Raw genomic sequence first — 23,497 nt, forward strand, 5'->3', positions numbered from 1 at the left:
ATGTGATTCTATTATCAGTATGTGCTTTATTATATTTAGAGTGACATCAAACATGAGAAAAATGACTCACAGAGGAAGGCCTTCTTGTTTCTGTCTGACAGTTCATCAAACACTTCCCAGAATGAGATGATAGTTGGGTGTTTTGGATGGAACAATCCTTCATAAGTCACATTCTGTCCAACAGAGAAATATAGACATTGTCCAATTTAAACCCATGAGAGAAAAAAAAAACTCTTCAACCCCCAAATCTTATTATAAAATAATAAATGAAATAAATACATGACTTATTCTGCCCTCAAATTTTCAGAATGCACTGGATTAAATTCTAAATCTCTTCATTTCATTAATATAATTTATAGGGACCCCACCTGTTTGAGGATGTCCCAGTCACATTCCTCTGAGCCCGCCATCACTCCTCTCAGCTCCTCGGGCTGGAAGACCTCCACCACATCTCGATCACACACTTTATAGAAGCCCCTCCTGAACTCCTCGAACACTCGCTCCACTGACCCGTTCATGGCATGATCAACATAGGCTTCCACAAACTTCTTTCTGTCACAGAAAAAGAAGAGCAGGCTGGTTTTATCACAGACAATGATATGCCTTTTCATATGTCTTGACAAATGTCATCCTCTGTGGTTCATTATAAGTTCTTTTGTATGGACATTTTAAAATGTACACTGGCCAGTTTTCAACCTCACAAGTTATAAAATGTTATAAACAATTTGCATAGTCCTATGACTAAAGGCATGAAATCATCACAACAGTAATTATCTTTAATTATGTTTTGAATTTATTGCTGAACATTAAACTGACTTGTTTGAGCTTGTGATGACCTTCTCAGGCTCGTTTGGATCCAGGTCGATGACTTTGTTGTCCCAGAAAATCTAAAAAAAAAAAAGAAATGTTATAGAGAATTTCTCACAAAAACAGTTATTTTTTTTAACACTACCAAACACTCACTGTGTAAGGCATCTCTGCACTCTGAAGAACCTCATCACTGTAGTCCAGTGTGGATTGAAGGCTCCTAATTATAAAACATGTAAGTCGAATTAAAACAAATTACAAAATAAGGCAAAAGCTCTGATATGGTGAGGAGAGTCTAAGTAACTTTAATGCCAAACTTCTTACTTTCCAAGAACAGGGCTGAACTCTGTGAGATCCTCCAGTGAAGGCTGGACGTTGAGGAGCTTCTTGAACAGAGCTAAAGGAAAGGGCAGGTTCACCACACTGTTGTTGTAAAATACTAGACCACACAAGCAACCGAACAGGAAGTACCTGTCCTCTGGTAAACTGGGCTGTTAGGATGAGAGATTAAGATTAAAAAGTCATCAGGAGCTCTGTCATCTCACACTTCTATAAAAATCTATAAGAGGCGTCATAAAGTGGAGTCAGTTAGTAAAACAGCAAATGTTTCTAATAAGTGTTTGTCTTACCTCAGAGGGAAACCAGATGAGTGTTTTTGTGTCGTTGTACATGAACATTTTAGATTCTGGCTTCAACAACTCTTGAAACACATTGTGGAAAAAGTCCCTTTTATTAACATCTGTCTTTTCAAGGTTCTCAGAGTACACCACCTGTAAATCAATCACAAAAGCACATATATTACTATCACTTCATGACATATTGCTGTCAGACTTCCTGGCTTCCTTCCTGCACCGTCTACCTCTAACAATAAAGGACAGTTCTTCCATTCCCTCCCACCTGAGTACTGATCACCTTCACCTTTTCAACGTAAATGTGCAACAAGTGCCTAAACACACAATTTCTGTTTAGTTCTCTATAATGTATATCACACAGTCTATTAACTTACTTTACTGGACATGTTCTCTATTTTAAGGCAAATAAATCCTACAAATAAACCTTTTTTAACCTATTATTCAACCTATCAATCTGTGTGAGCAAATGTAATCTAAACAATGTCTAATTAGAAAAGACTTAAACGTGTTTGAAACAACGATAATGCATTTAGTTACAACAATGCATTTGAATGGGCCAGACATACCTGCAGCCTTCCTTTCAGAACTAAACAATTAGCAGTCTTCAGCTGACTGAAACAGTCCTCCAGGAGAGCAGTGCGTCTCAACACCAGTCGTAAAGAGCACTACAATTACCGAGAGTGTATTTTAGTAGATAATATTAGTAATATGACCCATTATTTATATTATATTAAATTAGATAAGTCAATAAGTCTGCAGCCAGGCTACATACCTGAACTGGTCTGATTTTCAGAAGGGTGCATTTGGCCTCAAGGTTGAAGATGCAAGGGCTGGACTTCAGGACATTTAGTATTTGCTGCAGCAAAAGAAATAAATTGTTGAAAAAGTTCTATTTTGTCATAAAATATTTATATTTGGCTTGTTACTGTAAGAGAAGGAAACCCACCTCAAGATACTGTACATTTACAAGATACACAGGGTTCTGAAACCAATTAGGGGTCGCCGTAACAACTTGCAACTGTATATAAAACACAAAAGAAAACATTAAGTGTACGCAGAATCACAGCCCTGGATGTTTACCAGCAACAGCAACAGACTGTTACAGAGTGATGCACATCAATAGAGACTTGAGCAGCACATGAGTTGTAAGATTTGAACAGATCTTACAATGTCAAGAAGGGTATTGATCTCATAGATGAAGAAATCTCTGGTGATGATTTCTCTTTGGCTGCTGCTTGATGCCTGTAGAATACACAACAGTACAATCAATTATTACAAAGTATAACAGTAAAAACCTAAATGAATTTAACATATTTTCATAAAAAAAATCAAAGCTCTTACAATTGCCTACAAGGTGATGACAGAACAGGCTCCTTTCTACCTGCACTCACTCCTGAAGGCTTACGCTTCCTCCCAGCTGCTGCGCTCCTCCAATAAACGTCGGCTCACTTTGCCAAACATTCACACAAAGCAATCCAGACTGTTCTCATACAGAGTTCCCCAATGGTGGAACAAACTACCTTCCACTACCAGATCAGGAGAATCTCTCACTATCTTTAATAAACTCCTGAAGACAGAGCTCTTCAAACAGCACTTACTCTCTTAACACCTCTAACACACTTACTACTTCCAACCTAATTTCCTTCTTCCCCTCCTTCACTCCTCTATCCTATTATTTCCCTTTGACCTCCTTTAGGCCCTATCTAAAGATGTTTTTACCTTTAACTTCCATCACTTTTGTACTTCACTATTGTAAGTCGCTTTGGACAAAAGCGTCTGCCAAATGTAATGTAATGTAATGTAAAAATAATTTACCTTGTAGACCAACTGTAGAACTTGCACATATTTCTTCAGATGTTCATCCGTGATGTCCGCTTGTGGGTTAAATGTTTTCTGAGATATGATCTTTGCTATTGGATTACGAAAGAGCTCCACCAGTGTTTTAATGAAGTCATCAGTGAGCTCAGAACAGTAGTTTTCTGAAAGCACACAAAAATAATGGACAAAGAAAGAATGATTACAATATTAGAATCAAAAAAGGAAAGCATACATTTATTGGGGAAAATTATACAATCTACAGGAGGCCCTAGTCCCATGTTTAGTACAAGATTGTTAACCTGGATAAAAGATAAGATACTGTTGGGCATGGAGGTATACACGTTATATATGGCATCCTGCAGCACAATGGCAAACAGATGTTGCAGGTGGGCCTGTAAATCCTGCACACTCATTGTTGGCATCACAGTTGGCTGCTCCAATAAATTCTTAATAGTTGATAAATCTGACAACCCTACAGTCAAAGGAAGTGTTGAAATCTGCTAAATACATTCGTAGGAAACCCTTGCTGTGTGGGGGTTATCGAAGGAAACTCATGTGGTTGACTGTTGCATAGAATGGTTCCCCGGATCATCAAAAAGGTAGTATTGACGCACTCACCAAGACCATGGCTGGATAGTAGATGGCCCATATGGAGAGCAGTTAATTAAAACGGCAATCCTTCTTCTCTTAGTTTCTATAAAAATCAATCAACTCGGCCAAATGTTTTTGAGTGCATCATAGACGCATGTCTAGCTGTCAATGATCTCTTGGCAAAAGATACAGTAAACTACCCAGAAGTAGCCTTTGGGAGTGTTTTTATAGGGCAGCGGGGTAAGCACTTTTATGTCTTCCCAGAGAAATCCAGAGAGCAGGAGCTTGAGGACGTCGGACCGCCTTGTATGTGATTGGTCCAAAGAAAAGCTAGAAGCCAATCGGGTCTCCAAACTGTGGCAAGTTCAGTTGATGCCAATGAGTTCAATTTTGAGCTCACAGGATGGCATATGTAACCTGTATGCCTCCAAGCCCACCTGTACTTTGTACTCTTGTATTCAGGATACAGGCTGTCCCAAAAATCTACTATATACTGATATTGTACTCTTTTTTAACCCAATACACTTTTTTCTAACTTTCTATTACAATTAATTTTGCAATTGCATTTCATCATTACTTTCACACATTCATTTAATTAATTTAATTTGATTCTATCAACTTATTTTTATTTTGGTCAATGAGTGTACATCTACTTTACACTTCTATATATAACATAAATGAAGAGCTTACTCAAAACCTGGAGCATAAATGGATTGAGCCCTAAGATGGCAGAGGCCAGTTCAGCAGTCAGCTTCATCTCACGCAGAGGTTTGTTCAGCACTCTGAGGAGTTCAGGCAGGATGAGGTAAACCCTCAGAGCCTCCACGTCAAAAGCAGCATCACCCAGAGACGGAAGCAGCTTATTCTCCACAATCTTCTCCACCTGAACCCAAAAACACAAACAAAAAAACATAAAATCCAGATTAGGAATGAATGCAACTGGTAGAACCAAGTTTTGGAGAATGTTCTTTAAGTGTGAGTTGCTTTACCTCCGACAGGACCTTGTCCTTCTCAGCTAATCGCTCAAAAGCAGCTCTCACAGATTCCAAATCCAATCCAGAGAAGTTTGTAGAAGTCTGATAGTGTCCATCACAGCTGAGTACAATAAATAGTATTAATGAAGCTCTACACTCTGAGTATCTATTCAACTGCATTTGTATTTCAAGTCCTAACTGCAATATATATATATAAAATATGACTGAATTACCTTTTTTTAATGAAGCTCCCATTTAGACATGCTGCTGATGAGAACACTCTTTTGATCTCTCTGTAAAGGATAAGTGAAAAGTGTACCAACAATATTAAACAGTTAGTCTGTCTAGCAACACAAAACAGAAAAAAATATCATATAGTGACAGCTTTACGAATAATGCACTGCAGAGTTTACACAGATACATGGAGAATGTTTATTTTTTTGTGAGTGAATATCTGCAGTTTGCCTTTGCAAAGTAAATTATATGGAACACTGATAAACTTGGGCTGTGGCCAGACCACCACCCCCTACATTTCCAAGCAAGACCCAGGCTTGTATGGGTAGCCCAACTAGGTTCCAGATTCCATGTTGGCCCATTCCATGTTCGGGCCAGGAGGGGTTAAACAGGGCTTAAGATGGACTGTAACAATGGGGGCAAGTTGGAAGCCTAATATACAAACCCACTCAGAGCCCTTTCCCACCTGGAACCCACCTAGCCAACATTTCAACAATCCGAGTGCCACATGATCATGAGATGTAAAAGAAGAAGTAGCTGGGGTGCATTTTTAATTAGCAGAAGATGAGGGTGTGGTTTTATAGGATGTTAAATGTAATTTAAGGTTTTATCCACAACTAAAGGACACACATTTCTGGACAAGCTGAACAATATAGAAATGATAGAACTATAGAACTAAAAGTAAAAGAAGCATTTTGACTGATTCAGTAGAGTAATATTAGAGACTTCTACGCAAACACGATGTTGTCTGGGTTAAGCAGATTCTCACCAGCACTACCCTGCCCACTTCACACATAGTTACATTTGGAGACTTTAGATCCACTTTTCTTTGCAGAATTGTTTTAATTCTATCACATTGGGGGGTTTTCGAGTAGGAACCAGCTTTTAAGGTCATGCCACAGCATCTCAATAGAATTCAGGTCAGGATTTTGACTAGGCCACTCCAAAGTTTTCACTTTGTTATTCTTCAGCCTTTCGGAGTTGGATTATAGTTTTTTTGATCATTGTTCTGCTGCAGAACTCAGGTTCATTTCTCAGGTCAGGTCACAAATTGATGGCCGCACTTTTTCTTTAGTATTTTTTGGTAGCAGACAGCAGAATTCATGGTTTTAAAAGTTACAGCAAGTCTTCCAGGTCCTGAAGCAGCAAAGCAGCCCCAGACCATCACACTACCACTACTACACTACTCATCAGTCCACAGAGTATTTCCCCACAAGTCTTGGGGATCATAAGTATGTTTCCTGGCAAAATTGAGACAAGCCTTAATGTTCTTTTTGCTCAGCAGTGTTTTTTGTCTTGTCATTCTGCCATGTACGCCATTTTAGCCTGGGCTCTTTCTTATGGTGAAGTCATGAACGCTGACCTTACCTGAGGCAAGTGAGGCCTGCAGTTCTCTGGGTGTTATTCCGAGTCTTTTGTGACCTTTTGGATGAGTCTGGATGGCAGGACTCTTGGGGTAAATTTGGTTGGCAGGCAGCTCCTGGGAAAGTTCACCACTCTTCCATGTTTTCTCCACATGTGGATAATGGCTTTTAGAGGGGTTTGCTGGAGTCCCAAATATTTAGAAATGGCTTTATAACCTTTTTTCAGAGAGATATATCTCAATTACCTTCTTTCTCATTTGTTCCTAAATTTCTATCTTTTGAGTATCTTTTGGTCTACTTCACTTTGTCAGACAGGTGCTATTTAAGTGATTTTTTTGATTAAGAACAGGTGTGGCAGTAATTAGTCCTGGGTGTGAATAGAGAAATTGAACTTAGGTGTGATAAGCCACAGTTATGTTTTAACAAGTGGGGCAAATGCTTTTTTACGCTATATAGGGTTGGAGTTCTTTCTACATTAATAATAAAAACCTTAATTTAAAAACAGTTTTTTGTGTTTACATGTGTTGGTTTTGACTAATATTTAATTATGTCTGATAATCTGGAACATTTAAGAGTGACATTTTTAAACCACTGTAGATGTTTTTCTCCTTATTACTCTTTATTGTGAAGCTGATATGTTAAGGGAACAAATATTACATAATGTTGGTATAAATACTCACTTCTTGATGGTCTTCCACTGCTTTGTGTCACATTCTCTGATCCATCTGTCAATTTGTCTGTCTTCCAATACCACAATTCTTCTCTCTTGCTTTGGTTTTGGGTAATCTGAGTTATTTCCCTAGAAATAGATTAAAAAAACCTATAGTCAGTCAACATGCAAAAATGAACTTGTTTATCATCTGACCTGTCACAGCATATCTTACCTGCTGAGAGCACAGGACAAAGGAAAGATTTCCACCAGCGGCGATCTGCACAATTGTCAGGTTGTGATTCGTCTCTGTGTATTAAACAAGTCCATATGTGATCATTCTGAGCTGGCAGTATGCATCCGATTCAGCAGAAAAATGTCTTGTTTTTACCTGGTGGAAGGTCTACAGGTAATGGCACACACTGATTGGTCTGCTGCCCATTTCCCATCTGCCCGCGTCCGAAGGAGTAGACCGTGTTTGATGAATGAACCAGAGTTAAAGTGTGATGTCTTGAATTCATGGGCAGGAAGAAAAAAGGTAACTGTGGTATCAAGGTAATGCCCTAAAGTTTTCACATTCATTCATCATATTAAATTAATATTACGGCAATTTTTAGTTCCCAAAGTACCTTCCACAGGTGATATGGGACACCTTAGACCCCCAGAGTGCAGTAACCACACGAGGCCGAAGTTCATCTATAAATGAGTTGTGTCCAAGCTGCCCAAAACAGCCTGATCCAAATGTGAAAACAGTTCCTCCCTAACAGAAAATAAATATATTGGCTTTTTATTGGTGGTGTTAATGGATTATAAAATGTACTGGATTAATCACAACAATATTCTGTGATAAATAGTGATAAGTCCCACTTGTTCTTTTAATAGTTTTAATAAGGCATTTAAATGTACATAAATTCATTAACGTAAGATTGGAAAACTGAATGATATGTATATATGTGGTGTCATCATAATAACATTTTTAAAAGAGAGTGAGAGAGTGAGAGAGAGAGGTAGTGAGAGATTTTTTTTATATGCACTCCACTCCACTGACCCAGTCAGTAACCCATCCCTAAAAGACGTACAGCACATGTATTCTAGTTAGTACCTTTGACAATGTGGCAGTGTGATCCTCTCCACATGAGATGAAGACTGTTCTCTTGAGACTCAGGTGAGTCACAGAGGCTGGAGTGTACCTGTCTGTGGCAACAATCCAAATAGAAAAAGAAGAAAAGAGTACAGAGAAATGAAGTATTTACTATTAAACACAATACTCAATAAACACAATACTTATTAACAGACACACCTAAGAATCAGGGCTTTTTGTTAGCTGCCATGCCATAAAATTAAGCGCATATATATATGATATTATCATAATAATTGCATTACACAGCCTCACGCTTGCTTTGCCTTAGTCCTTTAGCGATTTGCTGCTCTGTTGCTGTATGTTAAAATGTTTAAATTATTAAGAGTGGCAATGGGTTTCACTGATATTATTTCGGTTGAATGTTTTAATTATTCAAAATAAATAAATATATTTGAGGGGATTCGACTGATTGGAATAATAAAAGAAAAACTAACATAATATATACTAAACTAAAACAAGCACTCTGGAGATCTACATGACAATACTGTATATAGTTTTTATGTTATGTATAATTTAGTTAAAGTTCAATTAGTCTGGTTAAGTGCAAAAATTAATTACCTAAATATTTTTTTCCTGTTCCCACCTATACAATGTTGACCATCAACAGAAAGGGTGTAACTTAAATTGTGAACTTGTTCCACTGGTTGTGTGTGCTGAGGCTGCACTAGAGTAAGAACAAACTATACACCCTCTGGAACAGCCTGTATTTTTATATTTAAGAAAAAAATAAAAAATATTTTATGCCATTTCTGGCATTTCTTTTACCTTGTTTTTTTACCTAATCAAGTACTTTTATATACATAAATCCAATAAATATGAAGTCAGTCACCACATCTTTTCAAACTACCGCTGATGCAGCATCATTTGTTAACCAGCGTATTCAGAGGAAAGTAACAGACCCCCAGCTCTAATACATTGTGTCCTGCATAACAGCTAGAGTGATGAGAGAAGAGAGAGCACCATCTACTCCCCCAGAGAGAGCAGGGCTAATTACGATCTCTCTCTCTGACTCTGGCTGCTGATGGCGAAGCAGCGCGATCCAAGATCTGAACATTCCATAGTGTCTTCTGAGCCACTCTGAACCCCTTGTGGGCTTATGGGCACCTCCTTTTAAAGATGTTAGAAGATGCTATCTTACGAATGACCTCCACAATTCACATTTTGCTGCACATTGCTAAAAAGAACCAAAGAACACAGCTTACCCTCAGTGTCCCCCAGGCCCAGCTGCCCTGAATTGTTCCTGCCCCACCCAAACACAGCTCCGGACATAGACAAGGCGAAGCTGTGGTCTCCTCCAGCGCTGATCTGAGCCAGTGGGATCCCACACAGAGACCTGAGGGGCTGAGGAAAGCTGGGCTCGACTCTCCCTAAACCCAACTGACCACTGGAGTTCTCACCCCACGTGAAGAGCTGACCATCTGAGAGGACAACATGAAATATCATTCTGTTATACCCATGGTTTTCCATCCATAAAATGTGCATAAACATTATATTTGTTCATTTAAAGTCATTTATGACATATTATCTAACAAACATGTACACAAAGTCTCCAGATTTTAATATGATTAGTATGCTTTTTGAAATCAGAAATTAGCTTAGATCCTATAACTATAGGGCTTGATGATACATAATATCTTGGGCTGTGTATTAGCAATACCTTGGCATTATGATATGTATAAAATATAGGGGTTACAATTCAATATACCATGATATATTGAAATACTGTAAGCAATGTGATATATTGTGATCAGTTAAAGAATTAACAAAAATTATAGTATAAAAAACACACATCATATGTATAAAATCCAACTTCTTTATATGTAAACTGATAGTTAAAAATATATACTCAATTTGAAAAGCAATACAGTATTGTAAAACAAAAGACTTATACTTCAATACAGCATTTTACACAAACCATGATACAACCTTATCGCTGCTTGATACAAAAGGAAAAAAAAGTTTTTATATTTTTAACTGTTCTCATTTTCCATTATGTTTCTACCACAGGCAGATTATTCATGACATTTTGCATCATTGACTTCTGATGACATCTGTTGAAAATAATAGCTGTAATTATTTTAGAACAAGATATATCTCAGAAAAAAATATATATATATATTTAACAATATTAAGCAGCCCTATGTCTGCCCTTAATTTAACACAAGTTAATACAATTTACTTGTACATGTAATTAGAATATTAATGTAAATACCGTGGGTTAATGCCATGCAGTGCTGCTTTCCACATGCAACTTGAATTATGCTCCTACCATAGAGCTTACTGATTGGCCTGTAAAACAGTAACACATATTAAATAAATAAAGTTCCGTGCAAAAAGCTTGTGTAACCTACTTATGGAATGTTAGTATTGTTTTAATGTTAGTCTTTTTGGAAAAATAAATAATGAATTGTATAAATAAAAGAATTTAAAATACAGTGAAAACATAGTGTGTCAAATATTATACATTTTGTAGAAACAACTTACCAGTCATCAAAAAGAAATAATAATTAGAAATAACACATATTGATTAATAATAATAATAATAATAATAATAATAATAATAATAATAATAATAATAATAATGATGAACCTGCAAATATTAGACTGGTTCATCCAAATAATTTTCCCTCCGTTTACCACAAGGACAGCTTGTGTTTCTCCACAGCTCATCAATTGGATCTTGTCATTCAGATTCAGATTCAGACCCTCTGAGATAAAAACAGGAAAACTGATATTGAGATACAGCTTCACTGGAATATTAAAGCATCCACTTAAGGGTTTCATGAAATGCTCCATGAAAAGTTGCAGAACAGTAAGTTCCAAAAACACACAAACATTAAAAACAGAAAAGAACTAAAGTCTAAAGTTTAAATTACATGAATTTCCTGTTAAAATAAAAAAAAAAACATTATTGATCTGTACGTGTAGATTACCTCTACATTATATCACTGTTCATTTAAAAACTAAACACACATTGAATTATGTTAAAATTTCCTTACATACTTCTGTAGTAGGTAGTAGAAGTACTAAGAACAAGGATCTTTGTTTAACCAAAAAGCATTATAACACAGACAACACAGCTCTTTCACAAAAGCATAGGTTGTTCTCATTGTGGTCTCTTAAATGACCCCCAAAAGCTGGTCAAGTCTATGACGGTAATTACCTAAAACTAATAAAAAACAGAAAGCTAACCTCTCATAGAACATTAAAAAACACAAAAATGACAATGCTTAAAAACGACTATAATTTTTAACTAAATAATAATAACAATAATAATAATATTGTATTTATATAGCGCGTTTCCTGAAAACTCAAAGCGCTTAACAACACAGCCATAGACAGCAGACAGTGCGTAAGAACAAGCATGCACACAAGCACTTACACATAACAAATAAAAGACATGTGCAAGTATTAAAAAATAAAATATATACAAATATTTTAAATTCACACAGTATAGCAGCACTTTTTAACAAACAAAAGAATGTATTTTAAACAATTTAACAAACTTTCTGGCAGTAGGTATAACATTCACTACATTTTACAGATATTTCTGGGGCCCCTCTAGCATAAATTACATTTATTATTTATTTTCTTGCAGGGATAATCTGTATTTTAGATTGATATGTCCACATAACAACAGTGATTCTGTGTACAGTTACAGAAAATGTTTTTACATTTTTTTATATCATGTTAAATGTTTTTTTACGGGGTACTTACTGGGTTTACCGCACGGGGCTCCGGATGGGGTCAGTCTGAGGACGGACGCAGACCCATCTCCGCGGATGAGACCCAGCAGCCTCTGCCCGGCCGCGAGCTGCGTGATTCTGCCCCCCGGAGAACAGAAGGAAACCCCGGACTGGGTTCTCTGCACTCCGCCCGGCTTCACCAGCCCGAACCCCGCTCTGACCCCCTCCTCTTCCCCCCAGTAGCACAACATCTCTGGGACTGAGCTCGGGACAGCGCGCGCTCTGAGCAGCTCTGTCTGTTCTTTATAAAGGCTGGTGTTTTCCTGTGAAGTTCAGGCGCGAGAGAGGAAAGGAAAACGAAACCGAGAGCTAAAGATGATGATTCAGCTCTTCTTAAATAAAATCCTCCCACACAGCTGTATTCTCTATTATGGTATCAATCAATGAAAACAAATTTTCCTACATTATCAATGAAGAATAAATCCTCCAGACTACAAAGGAACACATAAGGAATCATGCAGTAACTAAAAAGGGTTAAACAAACCAAAATACTCTAGGTGGTTCTGTGCTGCTGTCATCTTGTGTTGAAAGCTCAAAATTTGATGACATCAAACTATACTGAGATTTGTGAATGAGATCATGTTGGTATATTTTGCCCTTAAAAAAAGATTAGCCACATACAAAAAATATTAAAAATATTTATAAATATTGAAATGTACGTGCTTATATTAAGCAAAAAAGTAAGACTTAAATCAAGTTAAAAGTATATATTTTATATCAATTTCAATATTTTATATACCAAACATTTTGTAAAATCTAGTCATCAGACTGGAAAGGATGATCTGTGATTCTTTTTTTTACCATACCTCTTCCACTGTTTCAATTGTATTTTACCTTGTCCAATTTCATTTTTATATCAAATCATAATAACTTGACTGGGGACTTTTTGTGCTTATTGTAAGTTAAAATTACTTCAAAAATAAGTGAAAATGATTAATGTCACTGTTCCTAAAATAAGTAAAGTTATGTTACACTTACACAAAGTTCACAAAAGGGATTCAAACATTTCACATAGTTTTTTGCAGTGCTAGATTAGATATTTCTTTTTGAGAACTTGGGTCCCACTCCCTACAAAACCATACATAAGACAATATATTAGCTGAATTAATAATAAGAAATATGTATTAATTGAGAGCAATAAAAAAACTCATACCCATTTGATTGCAAAATGTTATTATGTTACTTAGGCCACTTAGGCTACATGTCTGCTAACAAACACTAAAATTCAATTGGTACTGTCCACAAATTACAGTAAAGTACATGCCCACAAATTAACTTGCCACTGAAACTGCATTAAGAACTTTATTCACATCACACAGGCTGGTTAATGTGATTTATGATACAAGATTTTTCACTCAACCATTCCTGCAGAAATATTAATAGTGTGCACTAATGCTTTTCACAACCCATTATCATGCATCACAATAAGAATGGACACTTTTCACTATGTGTATAACTGTGTAGGAAAGACTATACAGTAAAATAAATACAATATATAATAATAAAAAACAGATAGCATAAACCTGTTCCTACGGCAACAGCAAATATGCACAGTTTAGAGGCTTAGACTGATTAGAGAGAATTTACAGACAACCACATTTTTAACACACCTATTATAGAAGCTGTGGTTAAAGCCTTACTCATATTTATGTATATTAAAACAAAGACAAATGTTGTACTGTATACTATTTGTTAGGTCTAGATTACTAGGTAATTTTAATCGTCCCAGAATCCTCTCTTGTGCTGTAGGGCCTCTGTGAGTTTATCTCTGAGTGTTTCCTTGGTGTTGTACACTGGAAGCTCCAGGAGGGAATGGCAGGTAAGAGCCTCAGGTAAGTGGTCTTGGGTGTAGAACAACAGGGGGCGAACTCTCATCTTCACCTGGTTCATACCGAGAACAGGCACTCTGTCAAAACCTGTCAGAAACACTGACAAACAAAAAGGACGTGATTCTATTATCAGCATGTGTTTTATTGTATTTAGAGTGACATCAAATACTTTCCTGAAGATGAGTATCACGAATAACATTTGCATTCCAATATAAACTATATTCTTATTATTTATTTATTTGTTCATTTTAGGTGCAGGTTTTATCAGTGGTTATTGTATATAAATTATTTGGGTGGCTATGACATATAGGGGCAGTGGTGATTGTATCAAGGTACAGAGGAGTTGCTGATGTATCACTAACAGAATGACAGTGGTCCATCATATAACTCTTTCAGGCACACACAGAGTTTCTCTTTCAAAATGTAAGATACACATATTTTTTTAGCTGCAAAATCAAAGGTGATCTGTGAAGTGGTTTCTCTGGGTGGTGTTGACTGTACCACTTGTGTTTTTATTAGGGCTGTCAGTTTTAAAGCGTTTGCTGCCCTGCTCCTCATTGCTGAGATTTTTATTCTCATCTAAATAAGTTTGAATTCAGAAATCCTCACAACCATACTGAGACATTTAAAATCCAATTTATCATGCATTCTTTATTTCAGCACTCTGATTTTATCTCCCCTCAAACATAATGTTATTTTAATTGACACCACTAATATACAGTGAGTGCATTTCTTACACTCATTCTTTTATTTACATTTAAATATCTACTATAAAATTTGCGTCTGAAGAAAAACAAATGCCATTAATGCCACTAGTTTTTTTTAATAATGATAGCAGAATGGTAGAAGTTTCTTTGTTTTGGTGCCGTATATTTGGTTTATGTGCTCAAAAATATAATCAAATGAGCTCATAAAATATATTCTAGGCTGCTTAAAACATCAGTGATAGCAGGGCCAGATCCAGCTTAGTAGAAAAACTACAGTTCTTACATTACTGCCTGTGTGATATATTTTTTTAAGTCTGCCCAACATACATTCAATGTTGTTATAAAATGTAGAGATTTCCTCCATAAACACAACGTATCTCTATTACAATGTTCGTTTTTGTGCACACCTGTTTCCTGTTCAATAAGGATTTTAAGGACACAACACTTGAACTATGACATCATCTCGTTAGTATTTCTGTTAATTTCTAGGCAAATTGTTATATTTTTTGCCCTGGTCCTGTACTTCTTTCTCTTTGTATCCTTTTTGTCTAGGACAGAAAAATACAAATGCTGGTTTATTGAACTCAAACAAGATAATCATGCAGACAAAACTGATAAGGGTAAATCCAAAACACAAGGTCATAAATTTGGAAAATTGCAAGACTATAGTTCACATACAGTAGACGGACAAACGGACATATATGTGGTCACACAAACTGTTCAAAGATGTAGAGTTAGAGAGTGAGATATGTAATGACATGAAAAATGACTCACAGAGGAAGGCTTTCTTATCTCTGGCTGACAGTTCATCAAACACTTCCCAGAATGAGATGATAGTTGGGTGTCTTGGATGGAACAATCCTTCATAAGTCACATTCTGTCCAACAGAGAGAAATATAGACATTGTCTAAATTAAACCCATGAGCGCTGAGGGAGAAAAAAAAACTTGTTAATACCCAAATCTTATTATAACAAAAAGCAAGTAAAACTGAACTAAACACATGACTTATTTAACCCTAAAATCTTCTGAATGTACTGGATTGAATTCTAAATCTCTTTACTGAATTATTATATAGAGACACATTTAAAGAGACCCCACCTGTTTGAGGATGTCCCAGTCGTATTCCTCTGAGCCCAACATCACTCCTCTCAGCTCCTCAGGCAGGAACAACTTCACCACATCTCGATCACACACTTTATAGAAGCCCCTCCTGAACTCCTCGAACACTCGCTCCACTGACCCGTTCATGGCATGATCAACATAGGCTTCCACAAACTTCTTTCTGTCAGAGAAAATATAACAGCATGCAAATATGATTATAGAGATGGACAGTTATCTTTTTATACATTTCCCTGTTAAATAAAAACTCACGTATATTAGAAGCCAATACGCAATAAAAAAAAAAAAGAAGAAGTATTTTTCATTTATTACATGTGACAGTAATAAGTTTCATGCCCCATTACATAGCATGGATCATGCATGCTAAGAATGCTGCATTGAAAAGCAGGATATGCATGCGCAGTAGGACTTGGACATCTTCCTTCGAAAAAGCACTGCAATTCGACATCTCCTTCTGGGTGCAAACAATTTTTTTTTGACAATGAGAGAATATTTATCATTTAAAACTGAATTTTAAGCATTAAACTGACTTGTTTGAGCTTGTGATGACCTTCTCAGGCTTATTTGGATCCAGGTCGATGACTTGGTTGTCCCAGACAATCTAAATTTCAAAAGAAATATGAAATATTACAGGGAATTACTCAGATAAGACAGCTAGTCTTTCTAGCACATTACAAAACACTCACTGTGTAAGGCATCTCTGCACTCTGAAGATCTTCATCACTGTAGTCCAGTATGGATTGAAGGCTCCTAATTATAAAATACATAATTGGCATTAAAATAATTATAAAATAATAGAAAAGCTCTGATATGGTGTTGAGGATCTAGGTCACCAAACTTCTTACTGTCCAAGTACAGGGCTGAACTCTGTGAGATCCTCCAGTGAAGGCTGAACGTTGACAAGCTTCTTGAACAGAGCTAAAGGAAAGGGCAGGTTCACCACACTGTTGTTGTAAAAGGCCAAACCACACAGGCAACCGAACAGGAAGTACCTCTCCTCCGGAAAACTGGGCTGATGAGAGATTAAAATACAATAAAAGTCATCAGGAGCTCATTAAAACTTGAATTTTAATTTTAATTGAAATCATTATGAGTCTGTCCACTTTACACGTATGGGTCAATAGTTAGAAAATTAAGGGAATCAATTGAAATTCAATTATTAATTCATTCAGAATGCCCTAAGTACAATACCAATAAATGTACACATATGCATATGTTTTAAAAATGTATAAAAAATAAAACATTTTGGAGAAGTGTTCATCAAGTTGTTCATAAAATATTGGATTAAAGTTTTTATATATCACTATGGTTATATATTCAGAACAACATTCCTGATATGGTTTTAAAGCTCTATCATATCTAGCAAAACATGCATCTTACTGCTGTGGATATCTCCAGATGTTCCCTCACTCAACATGTAGCAGAAACAGGTACCAAAACTTCTTTCATTGGAGAAACTCGTGTTTAAAATCCAGATACCAAACATTCTGTGAAATCTGGTCATCAGACTGGAAAGTATTGAATGATCTGTGATTCTTTTTTTTACCATACCTCTTCCACTGTTTCTAATTGTATTTTATTTTGTCCAATTTCATTTTCTATTTATTTAAGTTCATATAGTTTGATATTTAATATAGTTTTATGTATTTAAATTTTGTTCTGCTACAACCTAATCTCTATAAAAGTCAATCTTTTTTTTCATCAGCTGGCAACTGTGATTAACCTGAACAAATATCATTTCTGTGTAGAAATATTATTTATTTGATAAATAATAAAAATAAAAATTTAATCAAAAAGTAAGTTATGTGGGCCATAAATTGAAGGTCATAAAGGGCATAACATTGCCAGTAAGTGGATTTAAACCGCAGGCGTTTCCTACATTGAACATGTGAAGTGTCTTTTTCTTACCTCAGAGGGAAACCAGATCAGTGTTTTCGAGTCGTTGTACATGAACATTCCAGACTCTGGCATCAACAACTCTTGATATACATTGATGAAAAAGTCTCTTTTATGGACGTCTTTTATTTCCTCTTTCTGCTCAGAAAACACCACCTGAACATCAAACACAAAATCACATACGGTATATTACAAATGGGTCAGCTAATAATTACAGATCACATTCAACACAAAATTGGCTCCCAATTTATCTTAGCCAATTCACCACCCACTCTAGGACTATCACAACACGCAATGCTTGCAGGACGTGAGGAAGAGGGTGAGACGGCTGTCATGCTCACATCCTGTGTCCTGCACACTAAACACACACCTAAACCTCTGATCCTAGAATCGCCCCATGGTAAACAGTATATACCACGTCTCTTTGTCTAGTCCTTTGCAAAGAATTGACAACACTTTTATACACTGTGTTGTTTCATATTTGTTTCTGTCTGGTTTCTGGTTCTCTCTCTTTACTTTTGTCCATTTTAAACTTGTTGCCTGATTCCTTTCTTTCAAAAGTTTAAAAAAATATTATCCCAATCTCACCTTCACCATATGAGGTCATATTTTAGGGGAATCATCACAGGATATTGGCAAAGCTAAATCAAGCACAAATGTGTTTTTACAACCTTGTTAGCAAGCTGACTGGTCTTGCTTAAATGGAAAGATACTTTTAAAAAGTCCACATACTTTTAACCACTGGATTAAGGATATAATGTATCTTTCCGCTTCAGATTATATGGCAGCCTGTCATTACATATGTGGAACAATTGGAATATTTATCTAAGAGGCTGCCTGTATGTGCCACTGCTATCTCATTAATGTCATTGTTGCTACCTTGTGACTGTTACAGCCACCTTTACTAGACTGTATTTGTTTATTCATGTACTGTTTTGGGAAAAAAAATATATAGGTGCAGTAGAGAGTAAAGGAACACTACACTTTTTTAATGTAACAGTTTATTCAGAAAATACCGGTAATAAAAAGACCTTTGATGATCCTATGTTTTGTCCTCGTCTGGTTTGATGCCTATTAAAACGTTAAAAGTTTTTACCTTAATGTTTGTGATAATCTGGTCTGCAAATCACACTTTCTATTTGGTTGCCAGTCAACAGCTACATTTGCAGCTTTAGTATGTTTACATAGTATCCCCTGCAACTATTATTTCCACCAGAATTAAATTGTTAGCATTTTGAAGGGGTAACCATGCTAACAACCAGGCTACCAAGCTAGCAGCTAATTAAATTTCTATTTTTTTTTTATTCTTTATTTTTTATTTTATTCCCATTTTCTCCCCAATTTACATGGCCAATTAACCAACCCACTCATTAGGACTCCCCCTATCACCAGGAGGGTGAAGACATGGCTCCTCCGATACATGTGAAGTCAGCCACCGCTTCTTTTCAAACTGCTGCTGATGCAGCATTGCCGAGTAGCATCACAGCATGCTCGGAGGAAAGCGCAGCGGCTCGGTTCTGATAAATCAGCTCACAGATGCCTTGTGCTGTGGCAAAAAGTGCCATCTACCCACCCAGAGAGATCAAGGCAAATTGTGCTCTTTTAGGGCTCTGGTAGCCGATGGCAAGCTACATGAACTGGATTCGAACCAGCGATCTCCTGATCATAGTGGCAGCGCTTAGCCTGCAGGACTACTTGGAGTTCATGTAATGCCATTTCTAAGTGTTAAAGTAGCAAATGTATTCTAAATTACAATTAATTAGGGGATTTTAAGAAAAATATTTTTTTAAATAAAAAGGCAAAGTTTGCATTCAGTTCAGTGCTTTTGGATGAGCTGGACATACCTGCAGGCATCCTTTCAGAGCCCACTCATTAGCAGTTTTCAGCTGCCTGAAACAGTCCTCCAGCAGTGCAGTGCGTCTTAACTCCAGTCTGAAAAGGCTCTACAATCGCAGGTATTTCAGAAAAAATAGTAACATAGTTAGAAACATAACCTCGGACTACATCAGAGAAGATGATAAATCTCCACACAGGTAAATCTACATACATAAATTGGTCTGATTTTCAGCAGGTTGCATTTAGCTTCCAGGTTGAAGATGCAGGGACTGGACTTAAGGTAATTTAGAATGACCTAAAGGAAAAATAATCAATGCTAGAATGATTCATATTTTGGTCAAAAATAATAATTATAGTTTTACATGTATAGAATACCTACCACTAGATACTGTATATTTATCAACACTTCAAAGTTCTGGAAAAAATTCAAAGACATCTGAGTGAAAGCGGTTGCCATCTATGTGTTGAAAAAAGAAAGAAAGATTGGTGTGTGCAGAATCACAGACCTGTTCACCAGCACCAGCAATAGACTGACTCAGTTTTGATAGTATGATTAACACCATATGGCAAAGAATTTAGCCAAACATGAGCTGCATTATTACTACAGTTCATACTGTTTCAAAAATGATATTGATGTCATGGATGAAGAAATCTTCGGTGGTGATTTCTCTTTGGCTGCTGCAGGATGCCTGTTAAATAAACAATTGTATGACAAAATACAAATGATGATATGTAAAACAAACAACACACATTTTCAAAAATTGCATCCCAATTTTACTGACCTTGTAGATCAACTGTAGGACTTGGACAAATTTCTTTAGATGTTCATCTGTGATGTCTGCTTGTGGGTGATATGTTTTCTGAGATATGATGTGTGCTAATGGTTTACGAAAGAGCTCCACCAAGTGTTTAAGGAAGTCAACAGGGAGCTCAGACCAGTAGTTCTCTGAAAGCACACCAAAATGTTAACCCAAACAGCTTATTTACTACAACAAATTTGCATATATACATACATACATATACTGTATAATTATTATATACTCTGCTGATTTTGAACATTTACAAAGACACAAACTATCATTTTGGTCACCAGGTTTGTGCACATCTTAAGGTAGGATTTAATGATTTACTCTCCAAATCCTGAAGATTTCGAGGATGTTGCTTGGCAACTTAAAGTTTGAGCTTCTTCCACAGATTTTCTATGGGAAAAAGGTCCAGAAACTGGCTAGGCCACTTCAGAATCGTAATATGCTTTTTCTTAAGCCACTTCTTTGTTGCCTTGGTCATATGTTTTAGGTCATTGTCATGCTGGAAGACCCAGCCACAACCCATATTCAGTGTTCCATGTGAGGCAAAGAGATCATAATTCAAGATTCATATGCAATATTTTCACTCTCCGCACAGTGGCAAGTTGAGTTGATGCTAAATAACTCAATTTTGGTCTTATCTGCACAGATATGTGCAGGACCTGCGGCTACATGGTGGGGCATTGGTACTGCCATTTTTCAGCAAGATAATGCTGGTTCTCCACCAGATGACAACACTTTCTTGGCTTGCCTGGTTGCCAGATTTTTATAGCATTTATAGGACCAGCTGGGATGCCAGTTGTCTTTCTTGTATTCAGGTTACAGGCTGTATTGTACAGTTTTGAACCCAATAAACTTTCGATTACAATTAATATTGCAATGGCATACATATTTCATCATTACTTTCACACAAATAACATTTTATTTGATTCCAAAAACTATTTTTTTTTAAGTTTTTAAGTCAATGAGTATCTACTGTCTATGTTGCGCTTCTATATATAACATAAATGAAGATCTTACTCAAAACCTGGAGCATAAATGGTTTCAGCCTTAAGATGGCAGAGGCCAGTTCAGCAGTCAGCTTCATCTCACGCAGAGGTTTGTTCAGCACTCTGAGGAGTTCAGGCAGGATGAGGTAAATCCTCAGAGCTTCCACGTCAAAAGCAGCATCACCCAGAGACGGAAGCAGCTTATTCTCCACAATCTTCTCCACCTGAACCCAAAAACACCATAAAACATCTAAAGTTATGATTGGAATTTCTTATATTGGCAGGAGAGCTTTCATTACGGTTTCAACAAAGACAGTATCTACATAAAGCACGCTGTATATTTACTTGCCAAAGTGGCTTGCATCATTAAAATGGACTATTTTTACTACTTTCAACACATCGCCTACAAAAACGGACTGTTTAGTTGCCATCTAATAAATCCACCCATTGACAGAGGCCACTGTAGATAATGATGCAGATGAAACAACATCTAAAAAGTGTTGTTAATGTTGTGGCTGATTAGTACAAACATGGAGACTAAAGGAGTCCTACATTACTATTCTTGGAGCAGGTTTTTGATGTGTTTGTTTTAGTGTAAATTTAAGTTGCTTTACCTCCAACAGCACCATGTCCTTCTTAGCTAATCGTTCAAAAGCAGCTCTCACAGACTCCAAATCCAATCCAGAGAAGTTTGTAGAAGTCTGATAGTGTCCATCACAGCTGAGTACAATAAATAGAGTAGCATTTATTCTCCATACACTCTAAAAAACAGAGGTACGATATGAGTACTTTTTTGTACTCAAAGGTACACTCTTCATAATTGTACCCTCAAAGGTACAATATTGGTCTTTACAGGGTCAGATTTGTTTCTTCTGAAGTACAAAGTAATTTCTAACAGCAATAAGTACAGATTTGTACCATTTAACCAACCAAAAGGTACATTCAGTATTCTGTACCACTGTACTAATAAACAATATATATTTAAATTGCACATTTTTTTTATTTGAAAGACAGACAATTTTGGATCATCAAGTTTTTAAGCCATATTTAGTTGATAATTATGTTTATAATCTTTATAATCTTTACTGGCACAAAAAACATGGGTACAAAAAACCCATGACTTTCCCTGAAAGGTACTTTTTGTACCTTAATATAAGGTACAGCCCCAGCGACAAGCTTTGTACTCTTTTATATTTCTTAGATTTCTTGTATTGCTCTGTAGGTTGAATCACTTTTGAATTTTAAGTATCAAGTGCAATGTATTTAATATGACTGAATTACCTTTTTTTAACGAAGCTCCCATTTAGGCATGCTGCTGATGAGAACACTTGTGTAATTTCTCTATAAATTAGTAGAGTAAATAGATTAACAACATAAATATAACAGTTCACAGTGAGTTAGCCTGTCCAACACCACAAATAAAAGAAATGCATATATTTTGTTTAATAACATTCTGTTGGTGTGATGATCTAGGGAGCTAGCGCATAGAACATTTGGTCACCTCTAGTAGTAAATATAGAGGGCAGGGTTTTTTTAGCTTTCATTTTTCAGCAGGATGATGCTCGCCCACACACAATAAGGGTTTTCACCATATAGCAAAACTGCCTTGGCCTGCCTGTTTTTTTAAGATTTACCAGCATAGTTTACAGTTAATATTATTCACAATGAAATATAATGAAAACTTCACTTGTAATGCACTTTAAGCTGAGGTGGGTAATCCAGGTGCAGAAAGCAAAAAAATATTTCAGGATTTTGTTCTAACATTGTTAATAGCCCTGTGTTGTTTCAATTAACTGAATGCCTAAATGTCATTTGACATCAATAAAGTATGTCTCAGGAAGCAGTGAGACACCTCTAGAGCATGCATTTCTGGACAAGCTGAGCAATATAGAACCAATATTGAAAGTGATAGAAGCATGTGGACTAATACAGTAGAATAATATTATACATAATTTTACATAAATTGCATAAAGCATTACATAGATCTTGCAGTTTAGCAGTGTGTCCAAATAGAAATAGCAATGGCAGATACACTATTGTCCCTAATACAGTCAACATGCTTTTAAAGCTGTTGGCAATAATTGGTACATAATTTTTTGGCAATAAATGGTACATAATCTTTTAAGCACTTACTTTTTGATGGTCTTCCACTGGTTTGTGCCACATTCACTTATCCATCTATCAATTAGTCTGTCCTCCAATACCAAAATACCCTCATTTTGGGTTGACTCTGGCTGCACAGAGTCATTTTCCTAGAAATAATAATAATAAAAAAAGATTTAAAAACAAACCCTATATGCAGTCAACCTATGAAGCATGCAAACATTAACTTCTTTACACAGTATAGTTTGATCTATC

At 36.3% G+C, this 23,497-nt stretch overlaps 1 protein-coding gene across 1 annotated transcript in view; it reads right to left on the reverse strand.

Annotated features, from left to right (window-relative positions):
• Window positions 1–23,497, reverse strand: part of LOC103045994 (uncharacterized) — a 31,048-nt gene that overhangs the window by 1,604 nt on the left and 5,947 nt on the right. The window contains exons 9-47 of the mRNA XM_049480971.1: window positions 23,273–23,391; window positions 22,421–22,480; window positions 21,754–21,859; window positions 21,171–21,363; window positions 20,127–20,290; window positions 19,959–20,033; window positions 19,724–19,801; window positions 19,556–19,639; window positions 19,353–19,451; window positions 17,521–17,664; window positions 16,458–16,624; window positions 16,299–16,362; window positions 16,143–16,213; window positions 15,592–15,775; window positions 15,267–15,369; window positions 13,676–13,884; window positions 11,928–12,219; window positions 10,801–10,918; window positions 10,423–10,499; window positions 9,413–9,628; window positions 8,172–8,263; window positions 7,699–7,829; window positions 7,461–7,579; window positions 7,305–7,378; window positions 7,101–7,219; window positions 5,056–5,115; window positions 4,838–4,943; window positions 4,539–4,731; window positions 3,255–3,418; window positions 2,607–2,681; window positions 2,386–2,457; window positions 2,212–2,295; window positions 2,006–2,104; window positions 1,437–1,577; window positions 1,132–1,298; window positions 964–1,027; window positions 817–887; window positions 369–552; window positions 71–173 (exon numbers count right to left, since the gene is read on the reverse strand). Of these exons, the coding sequence (XP_049336928.1) occupies window positions 71–173; window positions 369–552; window positions 817–887; window positions 964–1,027; window positions 1,132–1,298; window positions 1,437–1,577; window positions 2,006–2,104; window positions 2,212–2,295; window positions 2,386–2,457; window positions 2,607–2,681; window positions 3,255–3,418; window positions 4,539–4,731; window positions 4,838–4,943; window positions 5,056–5,115; window positions 7,101–7,219; window positions 7,305–7,378; window positions 7,461–7,579; window positions 7,699–7,829; window positions 8,172–8,263; window positions 9,413–9,628; window positions 10,423–10,499; window positions 10,801–10,918; window positions 11,928–12,219; window positions 13,676–13,884; window positions 15,267–15,369; window positions 15,592–15,775; window positions 16,143–16,213; window positions 16,299–16,362; window positions 16,458–16,624; window positions 17,521–17,664; window positions 19,353–19,451; window positions 19,556–19,639; window positions 19,724–19,801; window positions 19,959–20,033; window positions 20,127–20,290; window positions 21,171–21,363; window positions 21,754–21,859; window positions 22,421–22,480; window positions 23,273–23,391 (4,741 nt within the window). The remainder of the gene's footprint in view (window positions 1–70; window positions 174–368; window positions 553–816; window positions 888–963; window positions 1,028–1,131; window positions 1,299–1,436; window positions 1,578–2,005; window positions 2,105–2,211; window positions 2,296–2,385; window positions 2,458–2,606; window positions 2,682–3,254; window positions 3,419–4,538; window positions 4,732–4,837; window positions 4,944–5,055; window positions 5,116–7,100; window positions 7,220–7,304; window positions 7,379–7,460; window positions 7,580–7,698; window positions 7,830–8,171; window positions 8,264–9,412; window positions 9,629–10,422; window positions 10,500–10,800; window positions 10,919–11,927; window positions 12,220–13,675; window positions 13,885–15,266; window positions 15,370–15,591; window positions 15,776–16,142; window positions 16,214–16,298; window positions 16,363–16,457; window positions 16,625–17,520; window positions 17,665–19,352; window positions 19,452–19,555; window positions 19,640–19,723; window positions 19,802–19,958; window positions 20,034–20,126; window positions 20,291–21,170; window positions 21,364–21,753; window positions 21,860–22,420; window positions 22,481–23,272; window positions 23,392–23,497) is intronic.

This window comes from Astyanax mexicanus, chromosome 7 (genome assembly GCF_023375975.1).
Source record: "Astyanax mexicanus isolate ESR-SI-001 chromosome 7, AstMex3_surface, whole genome shotgun sequence".
Classification (NCBI taxonomy): domain Eukaryota; kingdom Metazoa; phylum Chordata; class Actinopteri; order Characiformes; family Acestrorhamphidae; genus Astyanax; species Astyanax mexicanus.